The sequence below is a fragment of the Carassius gibelio genome, chromosome B3 (genome assembly GCF_023724105.1).
Source record: "Carassius gibelio isolate Cgi1373 ecotype wild population from Czech Republic chromosome B3, carGib1.2-hapl.c, whole genome shotgun sequence".
NCBI lineage: Eukaryota > Metazoa > Chordata > Actinopteri > Cypriniformes > Cyprinidae > Carassius > Carassius gibelio.
Genome location: NC_068398.1, coordinates 41,287,281 through 41,312,095, shown reverse-complemented (window position 1 = coordinate 41,312,095; position 24,815 = coordinate 41,287,281). Strand labels below are relative to the sequence as shown.

Here is a 24,815-nt window from a genome sequence, read left to right as displayed (position 1 = left end):
GGGTTTAAGTGCTCTTAATATCTGTATGACAGTACCATACTCTACAGTTCCCCCGTGGACTTTTGAGGAATTAAAAGTGGACTTAGGGCTGCTGGAAGAAAAGCAGGTATGTGGAGTAGATAAGGGGATAGTTAATAGATATACAACAGAAAACTACAGAAATGACAGGATTATTTTTACAGATGCATCTAAAAGATCAGATAAAAGAGTGGGAGTGGCTCATGTGGTGCCTGAGCTGGGTTTGGCTGTAGGAAATAGGCTAAGTGATGATTTGGCAGTATATACGGCAGAGCTTGTAGCTATATGGCTTGCCCTGTTATGGGTAGAAAGTAATGGGGGGAATAGACAATCTGTCATAGCTTCTGATTCCAGTTCTGCTATTTTAAGTATCAAGAATTCCCATTCAGGGTCCAGGAAAGACATTCTGCTTGAAGTATTGCAGTTAGCGAGTGGGTTGCAAAAGGCGGGTAAAATGTTTTCCTTCTTATGGATTCCAGCACACATAAACCCCTTTCACACTGCCATTCCGGCAAATACAGGGGTAAAGTGTTCCTGTAATTGTTCCCTGGTCGCTAGATTTGGCACTTTCACACTGCCAGTGATGACCCGGTATATGTGCGTGCTTTCACACACAACCCTTGAAGATCCCATAACGACACGTGACATCAGCGCGTGACGTGTAATGTACGAGTCGACAACGCTTGGCACGTTATACTTTAACTGAAGCAAGCAAACGATCTCGGCGTCAGCGCGGAAAGTGAGGAACTAACTGATCTCTGCTTCATTACAGTTTGCACATATGTTTTTGTCGCGAATGTTGATCTTCCTTCAAAACAGCCGGTAAAAGAGTCGCGCGATAACGCGCGTCATCACTTCGATACGGAATTAGATCTGGCTTTTGTTCACACAGCGCTCGTTCCGGATCGTTTACCGCAATGTTACTAGGTCCCCGACTGGGGTTCAATTCGGTAATCAATTCCGGGACGTGGTTGCTTTCACACAGAAGGCGACCAGGCAATGTTACGGGAATATTGCGGGTCCGACGTGCAGTGTGAAAGGGGCTGTAGGGGTGGATTGGAATGAGCTGGCTGATGTATGGGCCAAAAGAGCAGCAGATAAAGATATCATTGATGTTGACATAAAACACAGTAAAGCAGAAGCTAAAAGTATTATTAAAACAAGAACTGTTGAAATATGGCAGCGCTGTTGGGAAAATGAATCAAGTGGGAGACATCTTTTTAACTTACAGTCTAAAGTAGGCCTAAATAAGAATGCAGGGTCAGGTAGAACTAGACATGAAGAAGGGGTGTTGTCCAGGTTGAGGATTGGGCACACCAGACTTAACAGTACATTATTTTTAATGAAAAAGCATGGTGATGGTATCTGTGAGTATTGTCTTGGAAATAACTCAGAAACTGTAGAGCATGTATTGTTTTATTGTCAGAAATATAAGAATGAGAGGGAAAGGTTTATTGAGCAAGTAGAAGCTAATGAAATTATATTTAATTATAGAAATATTTTAGATAGAAGTTCTGATAAGATGTGTCAAATTTTGTTTTCTTTTTTAAAGAGTACAGGGCTTTTAAAAAGAATTTAAAAGTTTAGAGATAATATAAGTGGTGGGTATACTCCAGTCCAGAGGTGGCGGTAATACAACAACAAGTTGAAGTAAAAATAGAAGAAGAAGAAGAAGTTCAGTTGGGAAGTATTAAGGGAGGAAAGTAGAAAGTTTGATCAGGAAGAATTAAGTTAAAAGAATGTGTTTGATATTGAAGTAGGGAAGTTATTCTGTTATTTGAAAGAAACTGGATTGATAAATAGAATTTAGGGGCAGGAAATATTTTATTATTTTTATTAGGACTATTATTAGATGTATTTATTTTTTACTCAAGGGAAGGAAAACTCTGGCCCACACTCCAACATTAGGTGGCGGTAATGCACCATAATGCTGTTTGCCACCCGCCATTAAACGAAACAAAGAAGAAGATGAAGTTCAGTTTCATCGCGCTTTCTGTTGTTATGTCAGTGTGTCATGTTTCTAAAAAAATACAGGTTTTGAATTAGTTTAGTAAATACCTGTAATATTCTCTTCTTCATATTCGTGACTGAGTCTTGAAGCGAGCAGGAATATCTGGAGGAGTTTATCATCTGAACTGAGATCTGCTGCTGTGAAGATGGAGTTTGTGAAAGAGGAGAAAGAAGAGAACACGAGTGAACCAGAAACCTTCACAATAAAACAAGAGGAACCAGAAACCTGGAGAATAAAACACGAGGAACCAGAAACCTGCACAATAAAACAGGAGGAAGCAGAAACCTGGAGAATAAAACACAAAGAACCATATATAAAACACGAGGAACAAGGAGGTTGGTGTATTTTCTTCATTCATCTTTAATGATAGTTTGTGGTACATTAGGCGTACAAAGCTTTTTTTTCTGGGTATTCTTGAGCACTGAAGTATTTCTGTGTAGACTTGTGTGTGTGTGTGTGTGTATGTATATGTGTATATATATATATATATATATATATATATATATATATATATATATATATATATATATATATATATATACACGCCTATTAATATATTAAGACTTATGTGTGTGTTTGTATGTATATATATATATATATATATATATATATATATATATACACGCATATTAATAACTTGTGATAACACTGGAATCGGCACAATCCCTGCAACAATAATATGCTGTGCAGCATGGATGTTGCCTACATGTTTGTGTTTTTGAAAAAAACAACATTTATGGTTAGTGAGAATTTTTTTTTAAGTCAATGAAATAAGGCCATGATACACATACAGAACATTTTTTCACAAAACATAATAATATTCTGATCTCATGATAAATGTTATTTTGAATAATGTGTATTACCAGACAGTTGAACAGTGTTTTTTCTACTATCAAATGTGCACCAGCTACTGTTTGGTTACCCACATTCTTAAAAATATCTTTTTTCTTTTGTGTTCACCGCAAGAAAGATATTAAAGGGTTAGTTCACCCAAAAATTAAAATTATGTTTTACTCACTGTCAAGAACTCTTTAGGTGTATATGACTGATTTATTTCAGATTAATCCAATCTGATTTATATAAAAAATTATCCTGGCTCTTCCAAGCATTAGAATTGGAGTAGGAGAGTGTATTGAGTCCAAAAGTAATCAAATAAAGCATGCGCATCTGTAATAAAAAGTGCCTCACATGGCTCCGAGGAATGAATAAAGGCCTCCTGTAGTAGGGTTGTGCCGATAGACAATAGTATCATTTTCCTATTGATGTATTAGATTATAATAATAACTATATATTTTTTTATTAGGCGGCTTATTATAATACGGCTATCAAACTGCCCAGCTATTTCACTTCAGCACCGCATTTCACACACACACACCGCACGCAGGAGGATGGTAATTGTTGTAGTTGCTGAAGTTGTCCGCTTTGACTCGTAGAACTCGTTAAATCCATGAAATGAAAAAGACCAAGAATGAGGAGTTGTTGTCCAACACATTTAATGGCTGCTACACGACTTTCTTGTGTTACAAATAAAGTAAAGATAAAATAATAACAAGGCGGCAGAGTGAACTTATCATCCATAGTAGTTCTCACATAGTCCTTCTCTTAAAGACTGATCACTTATTACACTCACAATGTGGTGATGACATAGAAGGACTCAGTCTGCTGCCTTGTTATTATTTTTATGCACTTCGCATTATAATGTGAAGCACGCAAAATACATAGTTTTCATAGAAATTCATAGTTTATATACCGCCATACCGCTGTATTTAATAACTGGTGGTGAGGGTAAACTCAGCAGTGCTCTGGTGTTACGTTACGCCTGTTTCACACACAGTCCGTCTGCAGTTCGGTGTTGTGGTCCGTCAGTGCGTTCCAGGACCGGTGCGTCTGCAGCAGTGCAGCGATTGTTAACGTACTGAGTCTATTTTTGCTGTGCTGCAGGCGCTGAATTAAAGTGAAAGCGAAATTGTTCGTGAGAAAAGTGAACATGGATTGACATGGAAATGCAGTCATTTCACAATAAATGTATACTAATTAAAGCGGTTTCACACAAAACTATGAATTAACACATGTGGAATTATATACATAACAAAAAAGTGTGAAACAACTGAAAATATGTCATATTCTAGGTTCTTCAAAGTAGCCACCTTTTGCTTTGATTACTCTTGATGAGCTTCAAGATGTAGTCACCTGAAATGGTCTTCCAACAGTCTTGAAGGAGTTCCCCGTAGGGATGGGTACCGAAACCAGGTATTAAAATGGCCCCGGGGCTAAATTATGAAAGACCGTAGTATAAGTAAGATCTGACGGTATCGGTTATGTTTTCGGTACTGGAGGGGAAACAATTTATGTACTATGTATTTTTGCTTACTAATGTTATCGTGCACATTTTATCTCTCCAAACATTTTTAATGTGCGATCATATTAAGACGTTTGTCTGTGAGATCTGCTAGATCTCTCATGCACGCCGCGGAGACTGTCTGTCAGTCACACACACACACACCACAACCAGCGCGGCACACGCACAGACATAACAGTATGAAAACTCCCGCTTAATAATAAAGAGTGACGATGGCGAAGAGATTTGCTTAATGTTATCGTGCACATTTTATCTTACCAAACATTTCTTATTTGCGATATTATTAATATTATCTCCGAAGGCTTTGGGGAAAAAAATCAGAAAGAGGCGTGCCTAGCGTTTTCCACGCATTTTTAGACGCAATATGTGAACGGCCTCTTACAGTACGAAAACTCCTGCTAAATACAAAGAGTGATGATGGCGGAGACAGTAAAACGTTCCAAAGTGTGGTTATACTTCACTAAAGTTGATGCAGACAACGCTGGTTGTCATAAGTGCCAAAATTTTTGCATGTAATGGCAGAAACACAAGCAATCTGTCAAAGCATCTTTCAAAAGTGCATTATGTGCAGACAGAGAAATGCAAAGTTTTTGACTGCCTAACACAACACAAAGTAACACAACACAAAGTACCGATAAGAAGACCGTTAAAGTACCGGACCTTTAAGCAGTATCGGTAAGAGTAGTAATACCGTTAAAACCTTAACGATACCCATCCCTAGTTTCCTGAGAGATGCTTAGTACTTGTTGGCCCTTTTGCCTTCACTCTGCGGTCCAGCTCACCCCAAACCATCTCGATTGGGTTCAGGTCCGGTGACTGTGGAGGCCAGGTCATCTGGCGCAGCACCCCTTCACTCTCCTTCTTGGTCAGATAGCCCTTACACAGCCTGGAGGTGTGTTTGGGGTCATTGTCATGTTGAAAAATAAATGATGGTCCAACTAAACACAAACCGGATGGAATAGCATGCCGCTGCAAGATGCTGTGGTATCCATGCTGGTTCAGTATGCCTTCAATTTTGAATAAATCCCCAACAGTGTCACCAGCAAAGCACCCCCACACCATCACACCTCCTCCTCCATTCTTCACGGTGGGAACCAGGCATGTAGAGTCCATCCGTTCACCTTTTCTGTGTCGCACAAAGACACGGTGGTTGGAACCAAAGATCTCAAATTTGGACTCATCAGACCAAAGCACAGATTTTCACTGGTCTAATGTCCATTCCTTGTGTTCTTTAGCCCAAACAAGTCTCTTGTGCTTGTTGCCTTTCTTTAGCAGTGGTTTCCTAGCAGATATTCTACCATGAAGGCCTGCACGCACAGACATAACAGTATGAAAACTCCCGCTTAATAATAAAGAGTGACGATGCCGAAGAGATTTGCTTAATAATGTTATCGTGCACATTTTATCTTACCAAACATTTCTAATTTGCGATATTATTAAGACGTTTGTCTGCGAGATCTCTCATGCGGAGGCTGTCTGTCAGTAACACAAACACAACAAGAACGAGCGCAGCACACGCACATGGGGTCGTTCACATATCACGTCTTTTGCGCGCTTAAGTTCTTTATTTAAAATGTAGACAATGTATGCGCGCTCATAATGGAAGCGACACGTTCTCGACGCGCATGCGGTGAACGGCCCCTTACAGTAAGAAAAATCTCGCTTAAAACAAAGAGTGACGATGGCGGAGAGAGCGAAACGTTCCAAAGTGTGGTTAAAGGAACACTCCGACTTTTTGGGACTTTAGCTTATTCACACAATGTGCCTATGCAGATCACAACATGTAAATAGGTAAATGTTTGCATTATTTTGTCACTTATTGGGATTACTATGCTACCATTATCCATTTACATCCAGTCTTTGTGCTAAGCTAGGCTAGCGGTGAGTGCGTCAAATAACACTTACAGAACTTACAGAACGCACAGAAATGAAAAAGGTATGTATGGACTTATCTAACTCTGGGGGATACTGTGAATAAGCTAAAGTCCCAAAAAGTTGGGAGTGTTCCTTTAAACTTCACTACAGTTGATGCAGTTGATGCAGACAACGCTCGTTGTCATAAGTGCAACAATTTTTTGCATGTAAGGGTGGAAACACAAGCAATCTGTCAAAGCATCTTTCAAAAGTGCATTATGTGCAGACAGAGAAATGCAAAGTTTTCGACTGCCTAACACAACACAAAGTACTGATAAGAATACCGTTAAAGTACCGGACCGTTAAGCAGTATCGGTAAGAGTAGTAATACCGTTAAAACTTTAACAATACCAATCCCTAGTCTCCTCTTAACAGTTGTTCTAGAGATGTGTCTGCTGCTAGAACTCCGTGTGCCATTGACCTAGTCTCTAATCTGAGCTGCTGTTAACCTGCGATTTCTGAGGCTGGTGACTCGGATGAACTTATCCTTCGCAGCAGAGGTGACTCTTGCTCTACCTTTCCTGGGGCGGTCCGCATGTGAGCCAGTTTCTTTGTAGCATTTGATGGTTTTTGTGACTGCACTTGGGGACACTTTCAAAGTTTTCCCAATTTTCCAGACTGATTGACCTTAATTTCTTAAAGTAATGATGGCCACTCTTTTTCCTGTACTTAGCTGCTTTTTTGTTGCCATAATACAAATTCTAGCAGTCTATTCAGTAGGACTATCATCTGTGTATCCACCTGACTTCTGCATAACACAACTGATGGTCCCAACCCCATTTATAAGGCAAGAAATCACACTTATTAAACCTGACATGGCACACCTGTGAAGTGAAGACCATTTCAGGTAACTACCTCTTGAAGCTCATCAAGAGAATGCCAAGAGTGTGCAAAGCAGTAATCAAAGCAAAAGGTGGCTACTTTGAAGAACCTACGAAATGACATATTTTCAGTTGTTTCACACTTTTTTGTTATGTATATAATTACACATCTGTTAATTCATAGTTTGGATGCCTTCAGTGTGACTACAATTTTCATAGTCATGAAAATAAAGAAAACTCTTTGAATGAGAAGGTGTGTCCAAACTTTTGGTCTGTACTGTATATATTTTACAGGATTTTGAAATGAATGTAATTGTAAAAAGGTAAAAGGAGGAAGTAAAACAACAATAATATTATGATATAACATAGTAACATCTTTAAAAAATATTAAAACATTTACAGTGAGTTAATTTCAAAATGTAGGATAGTCTTAGGCTACAGTCTACTCATCAAAAATTAAAAGAAGACCTTTACACAAAGGATCATATGCATGCTATTGTTATTAAACTTTGATGGGTTGCCATGAAGATCTTTGAGTGTCTGTGTTTATGATATGACCGTTTTCTCAAACGAAACGGTAAATTCTCATGAAGTTACGTTTTATGAGTTCGTGTCCTCATATAGTGACACACGGCAGAGACTACAAAAAAGCGAGCGTCACCCACAGAGATGTAGAATTTGCAGGAGTAATATTTAAATAGTATTTTGAAGTTTAATATTGCCTGTATTTGTGGCATCCCTAGTCGCCGTTTTACTGTCTGGTTGGTCCAGTCTGAAATACTGCTAAACAGCGGACATACTGCTAACCACTGATCTATAATATAGAAGTGGCTTCACTGTCTGTTGGCAGTTTAGAACGCGATGAGCGATCCAGTCATATATAGATCAGTGCTGCTAACGCGTTTTCATTTCTTCTTCGCTGCTCTAAAACAGGGGTTGCTTGTGGCAACACAGCACAACTTCCTGTGTTTGCAATGCATTCTGAACAGCGAAGAAGAACCGTGCAGTGGTTAGGCAAAGCTAGCGGTCATAACTAGGTCTTGTTTAAGAAAAGGGTATCTGATCGGTATATGGGTTCATGTACTCGCCGATGCCAGAATTTGTTGTGGTATCGGTGATATTTCCGATACTAGTATCAGAATCTGAACAACTCTACCTAAAAGCCTTCCGCAAACACCCACGATCACAAATAAGAATGATTTTCGTAAAATAATGATTAATTATTAATTGATAGTTATTATCATTATGGTCTTGTGAGAATAATAATATGGGCTGCGAGAAAATAATGAATGCAAAGAGTAGTCCTGTTAGGTTCAGGCATGTTTCAGCCCAGTACCATGACAACACACCGTTCCTCAAAGCCAACAAACAGACTGAATTCAGTTCAGCTGGAGGGGGTTGGGTTTTTCGGGTTTAGTTATGTATGGATTGTGGGGGTTGAGATAAAGGTGTGAATCTCTTGCTCTTTCATATGGACAGTGTCTTATGAGGCTTTCAAACTTGCTGAACAGGTTTATATAGGACTGTTGTTTGTAGTGTTGTCACGGTACCAATATTTCAGTACTCTGTACCGATATCAGTGAAAATCCACGGTTCTCTGTACCAATTTCGGTACCAAAGCAAAAAATAACTTTTTAGCAATACAAATAAAACCAATGCCATTCTTTATACTTATGTAAAAATGTGTTTAAAGTTTTTTTACAAGTTATATAATTATGAAAAACAGTAAACAAGTTTCACCCAAATTTAATTTGTCTTTTAATTTATGAAATTTAAACACATTTTATTTTTGGTACATAAAAGGGATTTGCTATTAAAATTAAAACATGGAAGAAATATTGTGATTTATTAAAAAAATAGTTTTATAAATTTTTTCAACAGTAGTAGCAGTATCACATACATTTTACTAAATAAAAGTAATATTTCTAGCACAATGTCTTTATGTAAAAATTAACTTTTAGGCCTTATGAATGCATATTTGTCATTTTAACTGAACTTAAGACTGGTGGTGATGCTTAAGATATTTTTGGTCATTGAGGGTTTCTGTAAAAAAATAGTAATAGATCATATTAATTATTATTAAAAGATAATACTACTACTAATTCTACTATCATACTAATGTATATACAATGCACTATGAATTGATGAGCTGCTGGGTTCATGAATATTAATCACGTTGTCTGCGTTCTGTCAAACTGATTTGCTGAAATCAAAACAGGGATGGTACAAGATCAGCGCCAGCCAATGAAATTGCCATTTGTGCATTAGCTCTGCCCACTACCAGAGAAACCGGTATGTGTTCTGCTTGTTCGAAAATGAACTCCATTATTTTGACAGGAGAAGACAACAAAGAATAGTTTACATATAGCGTGTCGATTCAGCGTGGTAAGACTCTTGCTCTCTCTCTATTGGCATGTGTGAGAAACAGCGCTATCAGTAAAGCGATGGTGAGTCTTGCGCCTTCACAAAGAGTTTACAGAGCATCAAATACAGGTGCACCGTGTGCGTCCATTGAGATGAACTGAAAAGTACAGATCGCTTGATGGAGAGAGAATTCTGAAGCTCAGATGCTGAAATTAATGCAAGCGTCATGCGCTTCAGTCTATGTAGTAAACAAACCCGCACGTCTTTGTCATTCATTAATTCACACAGAGACGCGCAGAACACGGATTCATATTTCTAACAACCAGGGTTCCCGCGGGGTCTTAAAAAGCCTTAAAAGCATTGAATTTATTAATTTGGAAATAATACCTTAAAAAGACTTTAAAAAGTCTTGAATTTTGATGTCTGGGTCTTAAAAATTGTGCTGTATGTAACTTCTATGTATTGTAATTTTCCTCAAATGTTTCATTTGTCAACCACGATTATTTTGATTAAATGACGTAGTATAAATAAAGAGTGGCGGAACCAGTAATTGAGAATGCAACGCAGCCCCGGTTCACAGTCGAGCGGCAACCTCACGCTCTCTCTCGTGAAGCCAATAAGGAAGTGACTAAAACTGCAATTCGTCGACTGGCCGCTTGAGGCTGGCTGCAGAAGAGAGTTTGTCCCATAGACTCCCCATGTTAAATTGTCCAACTTTACAGCAGACAAAAACATGTTTACAGCCTGGTTAAAAAAATATGTAGATGCAAGATTTGCGCATCGATTCGTCGACCTGTTTTTATTTCTCTAAAAAACGTTTGCAAAACGTTTACCTTATGTGCGCTGAATATACGCGATGGCCGGATCAACATTCTACGTTATACAACCAATCCAGGGGTTTTTCTGCATTGATCTTTTTTTGGCGGCTGTCAAAGCCTTATTTGATCAGTGAGTGATGTAGAATAGAATGACTGCTTTCCTGACAGGGCGCGTACGAGAGAGAGCCCCGGCTGCGCGCGCACTCACAGTCTTCAAACAACACGAGCGCTGTCTTGCTCTCTCTCTCTCTCTCCCCCTCATGCATATTAACCAAAATCAATAGACACGATAGAAATTAGAAAAAGGGCGGAACGCTAGACATCAAGTTGTTATTTTCAGCTGAAAGAATAACTTTTTTTCAGTAAGCTAGGCCCTATGTGTTCAGTAAGCTTGTTTCAGTAAGCTATGTGTTTTCAAGGCTTCAAAGTTTTATTGAATGCTATCTCTTATATATAAAGTGCAAAGTAATGCATTCTTAGTCAGTCTTTTATTTTGTAATTTTAAGAGCAATAAACATATATTGCAATGTTAAGGAATTCATGTTTTTTTAATTAAGATATGTAAATCAACATGTATAAATTGTTAGTTGTCAATTAATGGGGAGATAATCGAAATCGAATCGATCTGGAAAAAATTAATCGTTAGATTAATCGATGCATCAAAAAAATAATCGCTAGATTAATCGTTTAAAAAATATTCGTTTATCCCAGCCCTAATCCAAGCACATGAATGCTCTCAATTTATAAAAACAAATTCCATCGCCTACGTGTTTCAACCATATACTGTATGGTTTCAACCAACAAGTGCCAGCTAGCTGCTAATGTTCCTGAAGCGGCAGCAGGATCTAATAATAGGGGCCGTTCACATATCATGCCTAAAAACGCGTGGAAAACACTAGGCGCACCGCTTTCTCCTTCTTTCCAAAGGGCTCGGGCAGAAGCGCACCTGAGGCAACAATGACGCGCACTCTCCATGAAGACGCAGAAATTTCAGCAAAGGATAAATGGATTTGCAGCACTAAAAATCGCACGCAGTAGCTGTGCTACTAAATTTATTTTTAAAATGGCAATCCATATACAGCTATGATCAGCTGTTCCTTCATCTTGGCTGAGCTTTCAACGTTGTTACGGTAAAGGATGAAGCTGATTGGTTAGTTCTTGTCACATGACCTGCAGTGCGCTTGCGGCTCTCTGAAAAGTTTAGATTTTTTAACTCGATGCGGTGCGTGGAAAAGACGCGATATGTGAACGGCCCCTTATAGCCAGCTTGCTGCTAGCACTGCAGACCCTTCAGCTATGACCGCAACTAGAGTGGATCTGCACACAGCTTTTGGGGCCACACCAACAATGAAAGCCAAGATGTTGTGGACTCTTAACACAATCGCTAAACATCAGTCCTACAATGGAAATGAGGGTATCTCAGAGCTTTTTCAAATGCATGTTCCATGACTCCGAAATAGCTAAAATGTTTACTTGCGCTCACAATAAAGGAGAAGTTGACGGAACTGGCTGTCCTTGATAAAGAGATTGCTGCCCTGAGTGAAGAGCTAAGGAGTTGACTGTGTTTCTTAATTTAATGTATTGTTGAGTTCTAATTTTGATGTTTATTGTTCAGGGGTCTCTCAGTTCCCCATATTCCCAGCATGGAATAAGTAGCTAGCTAATACTAAAAAACAACTTAACATTGTTCGGCAAACTGTCTTGTGGCCTACTGAAATGTTTTTATTTTTCACATCTGCTTGACTTATCTTTTACCCATTCCACATTTGAAAAATAAATGAAAACAAGTTAAAGGATTTTGTTTTTCTTTGCTGGTAGGGACGTGAAATAGGTATTAATTTTTTATATAAATGGACTTAAAAAGGTCTTAAAAAGACTTGAATTTAACTTGAAGAAACCTGTAGGAACCCTGACAACTTTTGCGGCTTACAATTTACAGATACTGGTCCACATGGAGATTTGATTAATTTATGCTAACTTTGACAAATTCCTTGACTGTCCATATTAAAATGTAAGTTTCATTTTCATGACTGGATTTTGAGATTCCGTCCTGGTTTTCTGCTTTGCGGAAATCATAGCGCTGAACCATAGCTGTGACATTACCGTGAGGGAAAAACCATCATCCAAAACAAACCATGGCTAACAGTCAGATTCAGCCATTTATTTATGATCCAGAATCAGATCCTGAGGCTGAAACTGAACGAGAGCAGCAGCAGCAACGACTCGCTCCGATCGGGGCTTGAACCCGGGTCTCTGGCAGGGGAGGCGGACACACTAACAAGGAGGCAGAGATATTTTAAGCAGTTTTACTCAACGCCTGCGGTTCCAACACACGATCGTGACCCTTTTTCATTGGGACTGCATTATCCTTAAGAAATAAACGAGGTGAAACTTTGGTGTTTCGTCCTTTTTCTGTCGTGTTTAATGATTTTGTTGTTTTATTGTACATCACTCACCGATCAAATAAGGCTTTGACAGCCGCCAAAAAAAAAAGATCAATGCAGAAAAACCCTGGATTGGTTACATAACGTTGGACAGAATGTTGATCCGGCCATCGCATATATTCAGCGCACATGAGGTAAACGTTTTGCAAACGTTTTTTAGAGAAATAAAAACGGGTCGACGAATCGAGGCGCATATTTTGCGTCAACGTATTTTTTGACACTGGTGGCTCGAAAATCTACCAGTCGTGGAGAGAGCTTCGGAATTCTGGCCATCAGTGACCATGTACATGGATGCAATCAGGAATAAGAAGCTACCAAATCCGGGAACAGCATCGTATGACACCCTGGAAGTTGCTGAAAAAGACCCTCTTATTCTGGCGAAGCTACATTTCTACATGGCTATCACAAGGACCTTCAGTCCTTTTCTTACCTTTTATCAAAAGGATGTACCAGTGATTCCGTTCCTTGCCAAAGACTTGGCTGAGATGATGAAGGTAATTCTATTACTGCACTCTACTCTGATAATGCTAATAATTAATCTGATCATTTTAATTGTAATCTTATGGAAGTTTGCATAGCTTAGCGGAAAATGGTATTAAGCAAACAAAAAGAACAATACTTGTTAAAATAGTATACTACAATAGTCTTTTTATGTTGAATGTCAATTAATTAAATTGAAAAATTAAATGAAATATTTGGGTAACATTCTCTGTGTGTCTTTTGGCAGAGTATGCTGAGGCGTTTTGTCAAGAAAGAGGGATTCAAGGATATGAGTTCACTGCAGCTGGTCAGGCTGGATGTCAGTGACAAACAGAGCTGGGTCAACCTAAAGGAAGTAAACATGGGATTGGGTGCAGAATCACTCCTTAAGGTATTCATTCACCTATAAAATTGTAATTTTGATGGATTCAGCTGAGAGCTTGATTTTATAATAGGTTATAATAGGCTGTTTACATCCTCCCACCAGGAACTACAGAAAAAGATAGGTGAACTCACAGCCCTGGAGTTTAGGAAAGACTGTGTCAAGGTGATGTGTACCATCACCCAGAAAGTACAGGAAAAGTGCCCATTAAAGTATCCTGTAGTGAGGCAGGTGGCCTGTTTGGACCCCAGCATAATGATGTCTGACCCTGACTGGTGCAAGAGCAATATGACAAAACTGGTGCAGAGTTTTTTGCAAGCCCAACAGTTGTCAGGAGGTGTCTCTGCTGGTAGGAAAGAATAGTTTAGTTCGATCAGAGTGTATTAAATCAAGTTATGAAATATACTTTTAAATGTTAAAAATGACTTGTATAAATATTATATATAAATGTATATGCATACATTTTTATAATTAAATTAATATTATTTTGTTGTTTTCTGCAGGTGATGTTATAATCCAGCAATTCAATAAATTTTTATCTGTTGAAAATGAGAGCTTATTCTCATACAAACCAACAGAAACGAGGCTAGACATATTCCTGCATGGAGTTCTTGGGCAGCGCGATGAGTTATGGAGCTTTTGCAAGAAACTGCTTCTCCTGTCCCATGGGCAGGCAACAGTGGAGAGAGGATTCTCCATTAATAAAGAAGTGGAGACCTGCAATATGCAGGAGGAGACAATGGTCAGTCATCGACTAATATGTGATTGTCAGCATCTGTGGGGGGCTCCTCAATGTCCCTATCTCAAAGGAGTTACTGGCCTCTGCTGCATCTGCTAGTTCAAGATACAGAATGCACCTTGATCAGCAGAAAAAAAATCCAAATCACTGATGTCCAGGCACAGAAGCCCAAAGCTTTGGAAGACGACATCGAGGACCCGAAAAAAAGAAGAGAATACTGGTCCAGGTATCTTCGAGCCTGCAGAAGGATGCTGACCAGCTTGCAGAAGAAGCTGAGGGAAAAGCTGGCACCTTGATGGCACAGCTCATTACAAAATCCACCACACTGAGGAAGCGATATAAAGAAAAAACAAATGAATTACAGCAAATTGAGACAGAGTTGGATACAAAGGGCAAAGAACTGAGATCTATACAGTAAAAACCCAATGTTCCGATTATTGGCATGCAGTGTACATGCCTCATGTTACTGCTGTGCAGTTTGTCTGTCGATGATCTGCCTAATGTTTAGTCAGTCTTTGCACTATGTTTTGCAATTTATTGTTCTTTAACGCCTTCAATATGTCAATAAACAATGTGTGTTAAGGATCTTAATTGGTGGTATTGTTTGCTGTTTGAAAATTTGTTGATATGAAATTGGTCTTAAATTTAATTCTGCATGGTATTAAAAAGGTCTTAAAAAGTCTTAAATCTAACTTTTAGAAACCTGCAGATACCCTGTGTATACGTTATTATATACATCATCTGCTGGTGTTGGTCCATTGTTTTTTTGAAAACCAAAGTCACTGCACCTTTTTACCAGGAAATTATGGAGCACTTCATGCTTCCTTCTGCTGACCAGCTTTTTGAAGATCCTGATTTCATTTCCAGCAGGATTGGCACCTGCACACACTGCCAAAAGTTGGTTAAATGAACATGGTATTGGTGTGCTTGACTGGCAAGGAAACTCACCAGACCTGAACCCCAGAGAGAATCTGTGAGGTATAGTCAAGAGGAAAATAAGAAACGAGAACAAATAATGAGCTGAAGGCCACTGTCAGAGAATCCTGGGCTTCCAGACCACCTCAGCAGTGCCACGAACTGATCTTCTCCATGCCACGCCGAATTGAGGGAGTAATTAAAGCAAAAGGAGTTCCTACCGAGTATTGAGTACATGTACAGTAAATGAACATACTTTCCCAGAAGGACAAAAATTCACTAAAAATGTTTAAAAAAAAATTATGAAATATTCAAATTTGTTGAGATGAATGAATGTTGAATTGGTGGGTTTTGGTTTAATGTGAGCCAAAATCATCACAATTAAAAGATTGAGTTATATATATATATAATGTACATGTTCATTGTTCATTTAATGAAAACCAGTAAGTATAGAGTTTTTTTGTTTAAATGAAAATGAAAATATATCGAGGTATATATCCAACATCATACAAATTTTGACAAAATCAAGATACCGATATATATATATTTTATATATCGCCCAGGCCTAATATGTGTGTGTGTATTTGTGTGTGTGTGTATATATATATATATATATATATATAAATAAATTAGGGGTGTAACGGTACGCAAAAATCAAGGTTCGGTACATACCTCGGTTTTAAAGTCACGGTTCGGTTCATTTTCGGTACAGTAAGGGAAAGAAATGCAAACAAACTGCAGGTTGTTTATTACTCTAAACATTTTTTTAACAATTTGTTTAAACTTTTTTAAACACTTTTTAATAAGATATATATCAAATAAAAAAAGAATAAGAAATAAATACTCTGTCTCAAACCAATATCACATAATAAAATATAATGAAAATTATACACAAATAACTATGACTACAGTGCAGCATTACCAATCCCAGCTTGTATAGGCCTGCTCATATTCAAAATATACGGTATATATAATTTTTCCAAAGTGTAATATACCGCATCAACAGTTTCAGTTTTTAGACCTGCTCAGATTTCGTTATTGTGTTGGCCCGATCGGAATTAAGAGCAAAGGTCTGTTTAAATGCCAACGGGAGCTGCATTTGAATTATGGTCATCTTTTTCCTAGTTGTAGTGATGTTCATTGTTCACACTCGCCTGATGCCTTTTGAAAACTTTAGGGTGGGATTTGCGCTGAACGCGGAGACTTCCACCCCTTCATATGTTCGTGTAGAAACATGAAAATGTATCTATGTTCCGCACACAAAATATTGCATTCGGTGCACACGTGCACTGTACCGAAAGCCCTGTACCGAAATGTTCCGGTACAAATATTTATATATATATAATGTGACGAGTCAGCTGCCTCCTCCCTGATTGTCACCGGCACCCCGTCCTAAATCGCCGCCCTTCACCAGGCTCCCGACTGGAGTGGGTGTGTGAGAGGAGGGGCGCTGGACGAGTCAGGGCTGGCGGCGTGTGATGGGGCACACCTGAAGGAAGTGGAGCCTCATCCCCGCCGCTGTTTAAAAGCCCAACGCGCCTCTCCTCAGGAGACCGGTCTCTTCCCCGTGCATGCACACTGGTGTCCTCGTGGGTCCAGGAAGGGTGCGTTGAGGGACTCCCGCGCCACCAAGACGTGAGCTGCCGGACCCGCGATCCGGATGAGAACCGCACCCGTTTACACGGCCGACGGGCCAGGATGCCGGGCCGTCCATCCCCTACCAGCGCCGCGGCCAATGAGAGAGACGCGGCCGCTAGGAGAAGCCGCCGCCCCTCGCGCCCCGGACCTAGGAGGGGATCGCGTGCGGCCGCCGGACTCCGCCCCTTGCCTGGACCCTTCCTTGATGAACACTGCCCGACCTACACAAACCCCGCAGCACAACGAGGACACCAGATTCCCTGTTATTTTGGACACTTTCCCCCTTTGGCCACTTTTATTCCCTTTGTTTTATGATTTCTGTTAATAAAAGCCTCTCCGAGGCCTGACGCCACGCCCACTGTGTCTGTCTTGTGCTCCTCCCGTGACAATATATATATATATATATATATATATATATATATATATATATATATATATATATATATATATGCCTTCAGAATAACAAAATGTTTAAGAGAAATAGGCTTTTTGTGTATACAGGAAAAGTCTTAGATGGTTGAGTTCAACTCATGAAAAATGGGGGCAAAAACTTAGGTGTTGTGTTTATAATTTTGTTCTATATATATATATGCATATTAATGTTTGCATATGTATATAAAATATATAAATATATACATTTTACTAGGTCTATGATGGTGGTAAAAATCTGCCACCATCACAGCCCTAGTAAAATGTATTTCTTGATTTATACAGCTTAAAGACCCTGAGGTCAAACTGACCGAAAAGAACAATGATGCTTAAAAATGTTAAGTATGTCTCTATTAAGTTAGTAAAACACATTACAGTAACATTACAGTAGACAAGACAGTAAATCTAAAGCAAGAAAAGTAAATTGTATATTTACAGATGTTCTCTCAGCTTTTAACAATATACCAAAAATAAATAACTTTAACTTTTATTTCAGAGTTCATTGAAGAAAAAGAGGAAAAGGAAGAATCAAGTGAAGTTGAGGAGAAAAATCCTGTCAAAACCGGTGGAAAACCTTTGATTTGCTCTCAAACTAAACTGAAAGATTTAAAGAAAAGAAGAGTTAAGAAATCTTTCACCTGCAATCAGTGTGGAAAGAGTTTAACATGTAAATCAAATCTCAAGTGTCACATGACAGTTCATACTGGAGAGAAACCATTCACTTGCAATCAATGTGGAAAGAGTTTCACATGTAAATCAAATCTCAAGTGTCACATGAGAGTTCATACTGGAGAGAAACCATTCACTTGCGATCAGTGTGGAAAGAGTTTCACATGTAAATCTAATCTCAAGTATCACATGAGAGTTCATACTGGAGAGAAACCATTCACTTGCGATCAATGCGGGAAGAGTTTCACACAATCATCAAACCTTAAGGATCACATGAACATCCACACTGGAGAGAAGCAGTACGCATGTGATCAGTGCGGTAAAATGTTTTTATGGGCTTCACTTCTGAAGAAACACTTGAATGTTCATGCAAAGGAGAAACCACATTCATGTAATTTGTGTGGTAAGAGTTTTTTGCATCTACAAAGTTTGAAAATGCATCAGAAAATACATACTGGTGTGAGAGAGTACATGTGCTTTGGGTGTGAAAAGACTTTTAGTTCAGTGAGCAGTTTAAAACTACATGAGTGGATTCACACTGGAGAGAAACCTTACAAGTGTTCACATTGTGACAAGAGATTTAGTCAGTCAGAAAATATGAAATCACATGAGAGGATCCACACTGGAGAGAAACCTTACAAGTGTTCACACTGTGACAAGAGATTCAATCAGTCAGTAGGTCTGAAAAGACATGAGGTGATCCACACTGGAGAGAAACCTTATAAGTGTTCACACTGTGACAAGAGATTCAGTAACTCATCAAATCTGAAAACACATGAGAGGATTCACACTGGAGAGAAACCTTATAAGTGTTCTCACTGTGACAAGAGATTCAGTGGTTCATCAAATCTGAAAATACATGAGAGGATCCACACTGGAGAGAAACCTTACAAGTGTTCACACTGTGACAAGAGATTCAGTCAGTCAATAGAGTTGAAAAGACATGAGGTGATCCACACTGGAGAGAAACCTTATAAGTGTTCTCACTGTGACAAGAGATTCAGTGGTTCATCAAATCTGAAAACACATGAGAAGATCCACACTGGAGAGAAACCTTACAAGTGTTCACACTGTGACAAGAGATTCAATAATATATCAAATCTGAAAACACACGAGAGGCTTCACACTGGAGTGAAACCTTATAAGTGTTCACACTGTGACAAGAGATTCAATAATATATCAAATCTGAAAACACACGAGAAGATCCACACTGGAGAGAAACCTTACAAGTGTTCACACTGTGACAAGAGTTTCAATAATATATCAAATCTGAAAACACACGAGAAGATCCACACTGGAGAGAAAGCACATAAAAAGCACAAAAACCAATCCCAGTAAGGCCCCTAACACGCGGAAATACATTTAGCTTTATATGTAAATATTTTGTATGGTATATGTGTTTCGTCCAGACGGATCCGGCTTTCAGGGCAGTGAAAACGCTATTATTTTTAAAACCAGGTCCCAGTGGACAAGTCTGAAAATGACACCTTTGGGGTTTTGTGTACTGCCAATCCATATATTTTGTAAAACACTGATATCTTCACCCCACGTCTTGACCATAGTCAAACACCCCTACGTCATGTAACACCAACAACAATGGAGGACTACATGTTTGTGTTCATGCTACAGAAGCTACTGAGTCTGTGAGCTTGACTAAACTTAGTAGTGGAGCAGCACGATATTGGAAAACAACTCACATTGTGATAATTTTTCCCAGCGATGTATATTGCGATATGGAAAAGAAAAAAAAATCACCAGATGACTTGAACAGCTCTATTTGGAAAGAAAGAAAGAAAAATCAATGACTGGGGTAATTTTGTAAGTGAATAAATTAAGTAAGAAAAAAGCAAATTACAATAATTGATAGATAAAATAGAAAAAGTGCTTTATATTCTTCAGCTAAGTCAAACTGTTAACTGTCTGTTACAGTTAAGTCTAATACGTTACTGCTGCATTACATTGCTGACAGAATGCAGTGTTTATAATCTAGATATTGTAAAGAGGATGTAGCACACGCACTGTCAAGTCAAGTGCCAGTGGATTACAGACCTGCTCCCGCGAGATCTAACGCAACAGAGAGCGGCACGGGACAAGACTCGTGTGTGTGTGTGTGTGTGTGTGTGTGTGTGTGCAGGGCAGTGGAAAATAAAATGATATATTGGACTCCCAAAAAGTAGAAATATCTAAACATAAAATATCTAAAACAAATAAATAGTTATTCATCTATTGCTCAAAAGCAAAATTAACTCATATAAAATATACATGATAAACAGGTGCAAGCGTATGCAGAGCTTATATTTAGGCTATAACAGGGATTGATGCGAGATACTGATCCAAAAGCACACCTTGTGTTAAAAAAAAGTTTTCTTCCTTTAATATTCCTCTAATAAAGCGAGTTTTTCATTATGGTTGTTGTTTTCATTTAAAATAAGACACTATTACCTTATTTATTTTACCTTATTTATTTTGGTTACAATATAATTTTATTTATTAATTTTGTTAATAAAAGTAAAATGCCAATGGGAATTTGTACCACTGTACTATTTTATTGCTTATGTGTTTTAATTATTGGGCTAACAATGAACCACAAACTATAATTTTAAAGAAAGGTGAAATCCAAAGTCTTTTAAATTTTTTTGTGTTACAATGTGGATAAAACATATTTTCCTTATTCATTTTGTCAATAAAAATTCAAAGTGTAAAAGAATTTGTCATCCCACTGTTTTAGCCTGTTTCGTTATTAATAATAATAGGCTAATAATGAGACACAAACTAAGCATTCGTTTGAATTAATGCTGGGCGGTATACCGGTTCAAAACCGGTGTATATTTTCGTTTAGAAAATAAATTTTTAATATACCACCATACTGATGTGTTTAATTACTCAACTTTCGGAATGAAGGTAATGCTGCGCCGCGGCCGTGCAACACTGTTTAAGACGGACCCTTTACAATGTTGCACTTCTAAGCAGCAACTGCAAGGAGTGGTGAGGGTAAACTCAGCAGTTCTCTGGTGTTACGTTACGCCTGTTTCACACACAGTCCGTCTGCAGTGCGGTGTTGTGGTCTGTCAGTGCATTCCAGGAGCGGTGCGTCTGCAGCAGTGCAGCGATTGTTAACGTACTGAGTCTATTTTTGCTGTGCTGCACGTGCTGAATTAAAGTGAAAGCGAATTGTTCGCGGGAAAAATGAACATGGATTGACATGGAAAGTTATTTCACAATAAATGTACACTAATTAAAGCCTACTGTGTTTCACACGCAACATGGGTTTTTGGCTAGGTTTGAAACCAGAAAAAGAAAACTTTAGATAAACAAGGAAAACAATATATATATATATGTTCACTTTTATGGAAGCGGAAAAACAAAGTTCATTAAGACCCGTGGGATTGCTTGTGATAAAGATTTAAATGCATTTTTTTTTTTACATGATATGAAATCAAAACTGAACAAATGTTGTGTTTATGGACTAAACAGCCGTGGATCAGTAGCGGACTGCAAACGAGTCCTGTGTGAAAGCACAATGAGTGTGCTTCGGACTGCATATGCATTGCAGGGGGAGTATGTGTAAAACAGGCGTTACAGCCAAAAAGAGGAGCAGGGTCTGTTGTTTGGAGGTTTTTAGGTTTCCAAAAATCCAACGTCGACCAAACAACCAGTGCTGTCTGGCTAAAATTTTCGCCAAAGGCGGCAACACAAGCAAATTGCTCCAGCAAGCACGTCTTGGAATATCAACCAGTAGAAAATCCATTGTACACCTGATTATGCGTGACTGTGACTGTGAGTGACTGTGACGGGGCGGAACCAAAAATGAGGAAGATTAGTTCCGCCCGGACCATATATCGCAAACACCGCCACTTCCGGAAATGCCGGCGAACCCAAATCGGCGTGTTATTGGGAACGGGTGTCTTGTTGAGCGTGGCGATCACTGATTGGGCAATTCGGTGAAGAGGAGACACATAAATAGGGCATTAGAAACACAGGAAGTGGTTGGTGATTCCCAGTAGTTATTGTGGGTGCAACGGAGCGGAGGAGAGAGTTGGAGAGAGAGTGTATGGTGTACTGTGGAGCTTGGGCAAAGAGAGATACACACACAGGGCTGAGTATACGAATATCTTTATTGGAGCATTGTGTTCAGATGCATTGCGTGATGTGAAGTTAACACACATTGAAGATCTGCTAGGATTGCAGGAAGGAGATCGTGCTGCCGGTTGTGTCGGATGTCGGTTATCTGGAAGAGAAGTGGAAAGATCCAGTGTTAATGAAAGTGTGAGTACACTGAAATATTCAATTAAGTCAACAGTTATTTTGCAAGTGTGGAATATCCATATACCTCTTGTGAGTTGTGACCAGTGTGAGCAGCCCCACCGTAATAGGATTAGTGGGTGAGCCGAAACCAGTGAAAAAGGAGTCTGGTGCCTTGTCGTGGCTGTGACATTTCCTCTGGCCGTCTGCTGCATCGGTGCCCCCAACGTCCAGGAACTAATCCCCTGTCCTATGTGGTTTTGACCCTAATTCACTGTGAGTGTGTGGAGTGCAGTGGGTGAGTCATTTTCTTTGCTGCGTGTACACTTGAAGTCTGCAGTGTCGTGCTGTGTCATGTCATCAGTAATCACCCTCTAGGCTGGGAGAGAAAACCCTGTGGAGAAGAACGTGCACCGGTGTTGTGAGACGACCGTCTTTTATATACATGCCCGCTCGTGGCTTTGGACCCCTACTCTGCCGAATGGTGAAGTGTCTACAATAGCAACTAAGGAACAGTGTGCATATTGTGGGGGACGACGACTGAGAGAAGTGTTGGCTGCTATATGAACATCCAGCTGTGTAGCCCTTGTGTATGAATACCTGTTTGTGGAGTGCTTTCAGAGGTTCGCCCCTGTCTAGATCTCTGGTCCGTTGTCTGGAAGAGAGGAGAGGGAAGCGTACGAGTCATTCCTGAGGTACATACCCGGTGGCACAAACCTACCTGAAGTCACCCAGCGTGGTGGCCCCAGCTGAGGCCGTGGAAGGCCCAACGTGCAGCAACTTCAATCTGTACTTCTATCCACTCTTGGTCAAATACGAGAGGTGGTGTGTCTTTCTCCATATATTCACTGAAGCTAAGTAAATTTGTGAAGGAACTCTGTCTGTTACCAGTCCTACAGGTCTGAGCTTGAGGCTCTGAGTCGTCGTGGGAGTGTTTCCACGGTTGGAGGTGACCGTGTTGAGTGTTGGTCTGGGAAGTCTGCCCCGGTGAAGAAGACCACAGTTGTCGTGACATATAGACCTTCTCTAGACTCCCGAGCTGAAAAGGGCTAAAGCCTGATGTCCACCGCTTCGAGGGTCTGTGAGTTGTATCCATTCAGTATTGTAATTGTATACCCACCTGCATGCCCAGAGCAATGCTCCAGTTGCCCCTGTATGCCCATCTGTACGCCTCAAGCTAAGAGCCAGCGTATTGCCCTTGTATACTTACCTGTATGCCCAAAGTCAAACTCCAATTGCCCTTTGTATACTCTTCTGTACGCCCACAGCTAAGAGCCAGCATATTGCCCTTGTATACTCATCTGTACACCCAAAGCTAAGAGCCAGCATATTGTCCTTGTATACTTACTTGTATGCCCAGAGTCAAGCTCTAGTTGCCCTTGTATACTCACCTGTACGTCCAAAGTAAAGACCCAGTTGTCCTTCTGCATGCTTACCTGTTTGCCCCGAGTGAAATACCAGTGCATCGCCCTTGCATACTCACCCACAAACTCCATCCGTAGGGTTTACCTGGACGAAAATCGAAGTTAAGGATTGTGTATCTTTCTTGCATACTTACCTATACACCGAAGGCCAAGACCCCAATATATTCACCTGCATACTTAACTGTGGACCTTTTAGGCGTTTCCAACCGCGGACCCAGAATCTCGTGGCGAACGGCGTCAGGTACACATCCCACCCAATTCATCAGAATTACTTACCTTCTCTACTCTGCGTGCAGGGACTGGAAGGGCCCCACCGACGGTTCTCCTGGAGGAGAAACACAAAGGCACTACTGAGAAAAACCCTGTTGAGTCACGTGAAGGAAAGGACACAAATTACCTACAGGCTTACCTGAGAGTCTCCGAGACAGAGTCAGAAGCGACTCGGACCTATACTCTCTGGCCCCGAGAGTGGATTTTAGATTCCCTTTTCCCTTCCCTTCACACCTTTTAAATAATTTAAATAAAGTTTGTTTTAATTATACTCACTCTCTCTCGTGTGTCTGGTCATTTGGGTGTTCTTCGGACCTCCTCGAGGTGGAAACTAGGGAGGGGCGAGACTCACGACATCTGTGGTCCACTCCGACCTGTGACATATTTTTGAAAAAAAAAACTGTGATATAAATTTTTGGTCAAACCACCCAGCACTAGTTTGAAGTAAGAGGAAAACGTAGATTCATTATGCTTATTTTTATTGTGTGATAACAGATTTGTGAGATTCGGATAAACTGAGATGTCTTTTAGAGATTTTAAATGCAGTGCTCTTTGAGGGCGCTCTATGATTTCAGGGAGAGGCTACAGGAGCACTGAGCAGCAAAGAGCACCCACTCGCCGGCTATAGACGGTAATGTTTTTATATGTCAAATTCATTTTGAGTCGCAGGACCAACAAAACTATGAAAAAAGTGTGACTTATATTCCGGAAAATACTATATATATATATATATATTTATATATATGGGCAACATCAAGAATATGGAAACATTTGGATTTATCCAGAATTTTTCCAAACTTACCTTATGTTTCCTTTAATTCATTATTATTATTTTTATTTTTTTTTATTTTTTATATATAACTAAGCATCATATACTA

At 39.5% G+C, this 24,815-nt stretch overlaps 2 protein-coding genes and 1 long non-coding RNA gene across 8 annotated transcripts in view; 2 read left to right on the top strand and 1 right to left on the bottom strand.

The window, feature by feature from the left end:
- The window catches only part of LOC127953344 (zinc finger protein 271-like), an 838,866-nt gene that overhangs the window by 260,673 nt on the left and 553,378 nt on the right, over positions 1-24,815 (bottom strand). The window lies entirely within an intron of this gene.
- LOC127953533 (uncharacterized) overlaps positions 1-24,815 on the top strand; it is a 139,344-nt gene that overhangs the window by 59,729 nt on the left and 54,800 nt on the right. The window lies entirely within an intron of this gene.
- On the top strand, positions 1,708-24,208 carry LOC127953378 (zinc finger protein OZF). 4 transcript variants are annotated; one of them, XR_008153150.1, is made up of 3 exons: positions 1,708-2,364; positions 17,829-21,088; positions 21,128-24,208. XR_008153150.1 is itself a non-coding variant. In XM_052552605.1 (2 exons), exons 1-2 carry the CDS (start codon positions 2,175-2,177, stop codon positions 19,337-19,339), a joined length of 1,701 nt encoding a protein of 566 aa, XP_052408565.1. In that variant the 5' UTR covers positions 1,708-2,174; the 3' UTR covers positions 19,340-24,208. The 4 variants fall into 4 exon arrangements, 1 of the variants encoding a protein (XP_052408565.1); XR_008153151.1 differs by having other exon boundaries at positions 17,829-22,541; positions 22,622-24,208; XR_008153152.1 differs by having other exon boundaries at positions 17,829-23,324; positions 23,964-24,208.